The following is an 8,579-nucleotide window of genomic DNA, read 5'->3' as shown; positions in this document are numbered from 1 at the left end:
CATTTAAATTCTTAATATATATTCTCCAAACACAAGAGTGTGTAAGTTCATAAAATTAAAAAAAACTACTACAGCATAAATTACATATTGACTCTCACATCCTGATAGTGTGAGACTTAAATATCACACAATTACTAATGAACAGGTTATCCAGACAAAAAGTAAATAAAGAAATGCTGGAAGTTAACTGATACTATAAATCAAATGAACCTAAAGATATTCACAGAACCTTTCACCCAAACACAAAAGAATATAACTTCTCAGCAACTCATAAAACTTTCTCAAAAACTGACCACATACTGGGCTACAAAACAGGTCTTAGTAGATAGAAGAAAGTTGATATAACTCTCTGCATTCCATCAGACCACCATGGATTAAAGTTGGATATCAATAACCGTAGAAATAACAGAAAGCTTACAAATTCATGGAATGTGTTAAGACAGAAATAAAGAAATTGCTGACTTTATAGAATCAAATAAAAATGAATATACAACATACCCAAAATTGTAGGACACAATGAAAGTGGGCCTAAGAGGAAAGTTCATAGTACTACTACTGTTATGAATCATAATGTATACATCTGGGTTTTCCAATGATCTTAGGCTACCCTAGTGAAAATAAAATGGAAATATAAAAAAAAGATCTTTTAGATCAAGATAAAGAAGTTGAGTTATGAGAGTTGAGATAAGATAGATATTGAATTTCTTTTATTTTACTTTTTTTCTCCTTTATTAATTTATTCTTGTTACATCTCAATGGTTATCCCATCCCTTGTATCCCCCCCATTCTTCCCTCCCTCCCATTTTCCCCTTATTCCCCTCCCCTATGACTGTGACTGAGGGGGATTACCTCCCCCTGTATATGCTCATAGGCTATCAAGTCTCTTCTTGGTAACCTTCTGTCCTTCCTCTGAGTGGCACCAGGTCTCCCCCTCCAGAGGACATGGACAAATATGAGGCACCAGATCTCGTGTGAAAGTCATATACCACTCTCCACTCAACTGTAGAGTTGTTCTGTCCATTGTCTAGATCTGGGTAGGGGTTTAAAGTTTACCGCCTGTATTGTCCTTGGCTGGTGCCTTAGTTTGAGCGGGACCCCTGTGCCCAAATCTGCCTATCATAATGTTCTACTTGTAGGCTTCTAGGACCCTCTGGATCCTTCTACTTTGCCATTCTCCCATGATTCTCTCATCTAGAGTCCCACTAGAATCTCCTCCCCTCTGTCTCAGTTTCCTGGTAAGTGAAGGCTTTCGTGGGACATGCCCCTTGGGCTAATATGCAGATATAAGTGAGTATATACCATTTGAGTCTTTCTGCTTCTGGGTTAACTCACTCATTATGATCATTTCTAGCTCAATCCATTTATCCACAAATTTCGGGAATTCCTTGTTTTTAATAGCTGAATAGTATTCCATAGTGTATATGTACCACAGTTTCTTTATCCATTCTTCTATTGAGGGACACTTAGGCTGTTTCCATGTTCTGGCTATTATGAATAAGGCTGCTATGAACATGGTTGAGCAAATTTTCTTGTTGTGTGCTGGAGCATCTTCTGGGTATATTCCAAGGAGTGGAATAGCTGGGTCTTGAGGAAGCCCTATTCCCATTTTTCTGAGATAGCACCAGATAGATTTCCAAAGTGGCTGTACTAGTTTGCATTCCCACCAGCAATGAAGGAGTGTTCCTCTCTCCCCACATCCTCGCCAGCATGTGGTGTCGCTTGAAGTTTTGATCTTAGCCATTCTGATGGGTGTAAGATGGAATCTCAGAGTTGTTTTGATTTGCATTTCCCTGATGATTAAGGAGGTTGAGCATTTCTTTAAGTGTTTCTCAGCCATTTGATATTCCTCTGTTGAGAATTCTCTGTTTAGTTCCATGCCCCACTTCTCAATTGGGTTATTTGGTTTGGTGGTGTTTAATTTCTTGAGTTCTTTATATATTTTGGATATTAGACCTTTGTCAGATGTAGGGTTAGTGAAGATCTTTTCCCAGTCTGTAGGTTATCGCTTTGTTCTCTTGACAGTGTCTCCTGCCTTACAGAAGCTTCTCAGCCTCATGAGGTCCCATTTATTAATTGTTGACATTAATGCCTGGGCTGTTGGTGTTCTGTTCAGGAAGTTGTCTCCTGTGCCAATATGTTCCAGGCTCTTCCGCACTTTTTCTTCTAAGTGACTTAGTGTCTCTGGTTTTACGTTGAGGTCTTTAATCCACTAGGATTTGAGTTTTGTGCAAGGTGACAAATATGGGTCCAGTTGCATTGTTTTATACATAGACATCCAGTTAGACCAGCACCATTTGTTGAAGATGCTATCCCTTTTCCATCGAATGGATTTGGCTTCTTTTTCGAAAATCACGTGACCATATGTGTGTGGATTCATATCTGGGTCTTCGATTCGATTCCACTCCATACCTGATCTCAAACTGTACTATAAAGCAATAGTGATTGAAACAGCATAGATATTGAATTTCATTCAGAAATTTAGACCCAACAAGACAGGAAAAAATGTTTACTTCAAGGCTGTCAAATACAAATAGCCAAACCACTATGAATGTAACATTTATGATTGTCACATGGTTCTCTCTGCTGTATGTAGTTTGTTTTATACCTGGGCAAGAAAATAAATGTATTTTAAAATAAAAATAAAATGTGCATATGTCCTTGATTAGTACTAGCATGATGAGATTCAAATCATGCTCTCTTTATAATCACAAAGAAACATTTTCTTATATTCAATTATTATGCCTATTTTAGTTCTGTTTTATCGGAACTATGGAAAGAGAATTTAAATTTATTATACTTTCCTTATAACAATTACCTCTGTTTGTTTATCTTTCTTTAAATACAAAAAATTCTGTTTAAAAGGACTTGAAACTTTGGAAATATGTATAAAGTTTCATACTCCTATGGGTTTTACTTATTGTTGTATGTAGTAGAAGTACTTTTATAATCACCATTAATGTACTTACTAGGAAGCTTAGTACCAAACATATTTACAGTGTAAGTATTATTATAGGCACTTAGTCACCAGTGATAAGTGATTTGAGGATTGCCGTAATGTATATGCTCAGATCTCCGTCATGTTTTTTCTAGAGCTGTGATTGTTGTTCCTCCCAATACTAGTAGTGTTCTGAGATAAAGTGTATTAAACTCTCCATTAAAAACTATCTAAGAGCATATATAGGGGGAGGAGGTCTCCTTCAATCACAGACATAGGGGAGGGGAGAAGGGGGGAAGTGGGCGGGAGGGAGGAATAGGAGGAAACAGGGGAAGGACTAACAATGGAGATGTAATACGAATAAATTAATAAAAAAAAAATCTCCAACACAGGAAAAAAAAACTATCTTAAACAAGATACACAGTATTCTGAGTTTGACATAAACATTTTTCTTCTATCACTGTTTACTTTGAAAAGACATTGTAATTTTGAAGCCTTAAATTCGTCTAAATAGATTCAGGACTAAGACTAGACAAAAGTTTTAAAAAGGCATCTATAGAATTGAGTCAGTGGTTGAGTGACTTCCTGCCATTAAAGAGAACCCAAGTTCAGTCCTAAGTATCTACAGGCCACACAACTCATAACTAACTGTAAGTCAAGTTCCTGGGGTCTGAAATTCTCTTCTGACCCTTGTGAGTAGCCCCACAGAAGTGCAGAGTTACAAGCTCAAACACTCATTAGATAAGGTCTTCAAAAACCTCCGAGACCTACAGGATATGGCATTTTAAAATGTTTGTATTATTTTAAATATGCACTGACAATGAGACAGGTTAACTCCTGCAAACACCCAGCCTACCTTAAAGAGAATGATGAGCATCAAAGAACCTCCTTCAAATGTAGCAAAAAAGCCACTGGGCAAAATGTCTTCATCTCTACCACAGAAAAAATTCTGCCTAAAAAATAGCAAATTTGGATGCAGGCAGAGTTGACAGCCAAACTCTACCAAGACAAGGTAAACAAGTCCTCAATAGTTCCTGCTTCACAAATATGCGTTTCACATATATTGGGCCAAAAGGCTGAAGCTGATGCTCCAAAGTTATAGAGAGTTGGGTGACTATTCAGATAGCAAACTGTATCTGTCATCTTCTCATTTGGAAAGCTACTAACCTGCACTCCCAGCATTCTCAGGTAATCAAGTTTATTCCTTCTCAAGTCTCTGATGGAGTTGAAGACCATGTAGCTTAGTTTTACAATTAAGCTTAGTTGTTGAAGGTTTAAGATGTTTTTAGGTCTAGATAGATGTTTTAAATTGATAGTGATGAGGTATGATATTGATTTGCATTCAGAATTTTAGATACACCAGGATAGGAAAGATGTTTTATTCAAGGATGCCAAATACAAATAGCCAAAACACTAATAATGTAACATATATATAACTACTGGTTGTATCATGGTTCTTCTTGCTATTGGTAGTTTATTGTATATATGTGTAACAATATAAATGTATATGTAGAAAATAAAAATATCTAATAAAAAGAAAAAATTTAATATGTATTTTTATAAGATACGTATTTCTTTTAAATAATCTAACAAAGAAAATTCCAAATCCAGATGATCTCACTGGTGAATTTTCTGAAACATTTACAGGAAAGTTAAATTCAATCCTTTTCTAACTGTTCAACAAATTCGAAATATAAGGAAGATTTTTATTAAGTAAGCCTTACCTTGATGATAAAGGAAAAACATAAGAAAATGGCAAGTCCATACTTTTAAATAAATATAGATGGAAAAATTCAAAATATTCCACTAGCAAACAGAGTTTAAGAACATATTGAAGCCGCGGCAGCTACGGGCTGCGGCGGCTAGGAGTCCAGTGCGAGTGAACCACGGCGGAGAGACGGTCTTCCCAGGACATCATGAGGAGCACCACCAAGCCCTGGAGTCCAGTTGCCAAAGCAGGCAGCCATGGCCCTGATCGCACTCGGCGCCTTGCTGGGACCCCTTCCGGCATGAAGAGTTCCAAGTCTTCAACCTCGCTAGCCTTCGAGTCTCGGCTAAGTAAGCTCAAGAGAGCCAGCAGCGAGGACATGCTCACCAAACCTGGCAGTGCCTCCTCAGGGACAGTGCGCCTGAAGAAGACCTCAACCTCTGGAGCCATCTCCGAGCTCACTGAGAGCCGCCTGAGGAGCAACCCAGGTAGGAGGGACCTCGGTGGCCATCCTGTTTTATGGAGGCTCATTTTGACTCAGGATCTGTCCTCTGATCACCCTGGACTGGGTCTGATCTTGGGGGCATAGTCCTAACCTGCAGAGTTTGTACATTGGGGAGACAGGTAGAGAATGGAAAGGCAGTGGTTTGCCCTGTCATCCCAGGAATCCACTTGTCACGTGTGTGTGTGTGTGTGTGTGTGTGTGTGTGTGTGTGTGTGTGTGTGTGTGTGTGTGTGTGTAATTTTGGAAGGTGCTGTAACTCCAGGGTCATCCTGGGTGATGGCAACGGATGGCTGTGGATCATGGAGAGGCCCAAGATGAGGGACAGCTGAGGTCTTTGACCATGATCGGTGTTAAGGGGTACTACGCTTTCTGCTTTCAACCTATTTCAGAAAAACATAACATTCTAAAGGTATATTTTAATTTACTCAGCCTTCAAGAAGTTTAATGTGAGGACTGGATGTGGCTTTGGTTGTAAGGTTGCCCATGTTTCTATATGATGACTTAGCTGTTTTAAAGACTGAACCCCTACTAAGTACAACAAACAAAAGTGAAGGCTATTTTCTCCAAGCAAGCCTCTACTACTGCTTCCAAAGTTAACAGATGCCATTATAATTAATTATTTACAAATTAATGCCAGCCCTATTCTCAATATTAATGCCAAAATGAGACATTAAAATGTCCACAAATGATACCCAAGAAAATGTAAAAGGGCTTTCTCCGACATCTTGGTGAGGCTGCAGTGGTTGTCGCCACTCCTCTAGCTTCGCCATGCCGCCCAAGGACGACAAGAAGAAGAAAGATGCTGGAAAGTCGGCCAAAAAAGACAAAGACCCAGTAAATAAGTCTGGTGGCAAGGCCAAAAAGAAGAAGTGGTCCAAAGGCAAAGTTCGGGACAAGTTCAACGATTTAGTCCTGTTTGACAAAGCCACATACGACAAACTCTGCAAGGAAGTTCCCAACTATAAGCTTATTACTCCAGCTGTGGTCTCTGAGACACTGAAGATCCACGGCTCCTAGGCCAGCACTTCAGGAGCTGCTTAGTAAAGGACTTATCAAGCTGGTTTCGAAGCACAGAGCCCAAGTAATTTACACAAGAAACACAAAGGGTAGAGATGCCCCAGTTGCTGGTGAAGATGCATAAGCAGGCTAAATCAGCTGTACATTTGGGAAAATAAAACTTGATTAAATCAAAAAAAAAAAAAAAAGAAAGAAAGAAAGAAAGAAAGAAAGAAAGAAAGAAAGAAAACTTAAAAGGACAGTAGCGGACAGCACAACCATCTAAGAATGAATGAATGAGTGTGAGGGGCTTGGAAAATGGCTCAGTGGGTAAGCATTGGCTGCTCTTCCAGAGGACCCAGGTTCAGTTCTCAGCACCCACATGATGGCTCACAGCTGTCTGTAACTTCAGTTCCAGGGGATCCAATACTCTCTCCTGACCTCCATGGGGACTGCACACATGTGATGCATAGACATACATACATACATTCAGGCAAAGCATGCATACACGTAAAATTAAATCTTTTGAAAATAAGCCAGTGGGTGGTTGTTATCATTATTTAGCCTGCCAGGTATATTATAGGTAAAGAAAAGCCACACAGCCATCTTGATAGACACGGGAGATGGAACTGTCAGAATTAGCCACCCTTCTGGCTTAGTAGCCAACTCTTGTTAGGCTTGGGGGTGCGCACTCCTAGCAAAGAGCTATGGATCTTGTTGCACGTGACGACACCTACCTGTGCTCCCAGACACTCTCCCGAACCTACAAGTTCAAGGCTAGTTAAGTAGGATGGAGAGTTCATCTCAAAAAATAAGCAAATAGCACTCAGACAGTGGACACAGGAAGATCAGGAGCTCAAAGGCCATCCTGGGCTACATGGTACCTTGTCTGAAAGGAAAAAGTCAATAGTTCTCTGATCAGCAGCTGGTTAAAAAAATGTAATATTGGAAGAAATGATGTTATTTAAGAGAAGTTGTGGCAGGTGGAAGGCTATGCAATAAATTTAGTTATGTAAGAGCCGATACAGTAATCAAAGTCTAACAGCCTTTTGAAGAATACAGCTATGTCCTTGTGAATAAATGGGAGGAGATGTGTGGGTTTGGGATAGGAAGAATAAAATATAGTAAAGACTAAAAAAAAAAAAAGAACATATTGAATTTGACCATCTTTTCTACACATAAACTCACAACAGCTGTGACTACCTGTACAGATCAAAAGAGTTCATAATTCCAGCATGGAAAGGAGAGGGCCTTCCAGTAGCCCAACCTACATGATGAGCTAATGAGAGTTAATGGCTACTGAAAGAGGGAAAGATTTTGGAAAGAGGATGTCATTGATACGTTGGTCATGCTTCAGTAGATGGTACACATAAGTGTATATATGGACAAAATTAATTGTACTTACTGGCATAATTTAAAAAGGGAAAGAAGCTTCTAGCAAAACCATCTTCTACTTGTCACAGTTCCTTCTTCACCAGTATCCAAAGGTATATACAGTCACATATTTAACAGTCTTCTGCAGAATCTAGCACAATAGCCTTTCTGACATTCATCATCCACACACCCTCTCCAAGACTCCAGATCTAACTTTGGGTATGCATTTAATGGCCTAGCATTATTTAGCCACCCCTGCTTGCACTATGCATATAGCTACAGATTCTGTTAGTTTATGTGTGGAAAAACCATGGAAAATCTGGTCAAATTCAATATATTCTTAAGCTCAGTCTGTTAGTGGTATGCTATGAATTTTTCCATCTATATTCATCAATCTGACCTCTACCAGGATGCAGACTACCTGACCTAAAACAACAGGCCCTTCTTACTCCATATCTCAGTTTTCTCCTCAGTGAGGCCTACTCTGAAACTGCAGTCTTAGACCAGGAAGCACATCTTGTATACCAGCCTAGTTCTCTGTGTCCCTCTGATGATGTTACTCCACAGACACCATTTCTAACCTATAAGCCCAACATTCTCTCTTCTGCCCCAAATTTCTCTGTCCATATTAGACTTACAACTAACGAAAGACTTCCACATGCTCATATATCATTGAAAAAAAGTCAAATCATGAGAAATATCAAGACCGTATCTTCTTCCCATAACCAACCAGTTCTATAGAAATGCTTCCCAATAACAATTACCTATATTTTCCAGACATAATCTTTAAGAGAACAGTCATACACTTTGTCAATGAATTCAAGAGTATAAAGAAGACACAATGAAAGATCAGTGAAATTAAGGAGAAGAAGCTTAATCAGAAAAATGCTTGATCAATGTCTAAGAATGTGCAAGCATAAATCTGATGGAAATGACAAAGACAATCCAGGACTGGAGGACATAATTCAATAAGAAGATAGAAATGAACAAGGATTCAAGTTGAAAAGAAGATGAAATTGCAAACCGCAATAACTCAACTATAAACTCCAAGGAAAGCTTTG

The 8,579-nt window shown here is 39.0% G+C and overlaps 1 protein-coding gene and 1 pseudogene across 2 annotated transcripts; both read left to right on the top strand.

Annotated features, from left to right (window-relative positions):
- The first annotated feature begins 4,775 nt into the window (after nucleotides 1-4,775).
- On the top strand, nucleotides 4,776-5,717 carry LOC311602110 (cytospin-B-like). The gene is made up of 2 exons (XM_084789785.1): nucleotides 4,776-5,131; nucleotides 5,578-5,717. The coding sequence occupies exons 1-2, from the start codon at nucleotides 4,852-4,854 to the stop codon at nucleotides 5,643-5,645; spliced, it is 348 nt and encodes a 115-aa protein (XP_084645911.1). The 5' UTR covers nucleotides 4,776-4,851; the 3' UTR covers nucleotides 5,646-5,717.
- A 126-nt stretch (nucleotides 5,718-5,843) lies between these two features.
- On the top strand, nucleotides 5,844-6,363 carry LOC311602109 (small ribosomal subunit protein eS25-like; annotated as a pseudogene). The gene has a single exon. The product of its transcript is annotated as a small ribosomal subunit protein eS25-like (transcript).
- Nucleotides 6,364-8,579: the final 2,216 nt, after the last annotated feature.

The sequence above is a fragment of the Acomys minous genome (assembly GCF_964271855.1).
Source record: "Acomys minous genome assembly, chromosome: 7".
Classification (NCBI taxonomy): domain Eukaryota; kingdom Metazoa; phylum Chordata; class Mammalia; order Rodentia; family Muridae; genus Acomys; species Acomys minous.
Note: the sequence above shows the minus strand (reverse complement) of the source record. Positions and strands in the feature narration are given on the sequence as shown.

Excerpts from the sequence above, each read along its gene's own strand:
- LOC311602110 (XM_084789785.1), top strand. The coding sequence starts at position 4,852 with ATGAGGAGCACCACCAAGCCCTGGAGTCCAGTTGCCAAAGCAGGCAGC. Across the intron at positions 5,132-5,577 it reads CCGCCTGAGGAGCAACCCAG|CCTTCAAGAAGTTTAATGTG; the intron begins GTAGGAGGGACC and ends TAATTTACTCAG.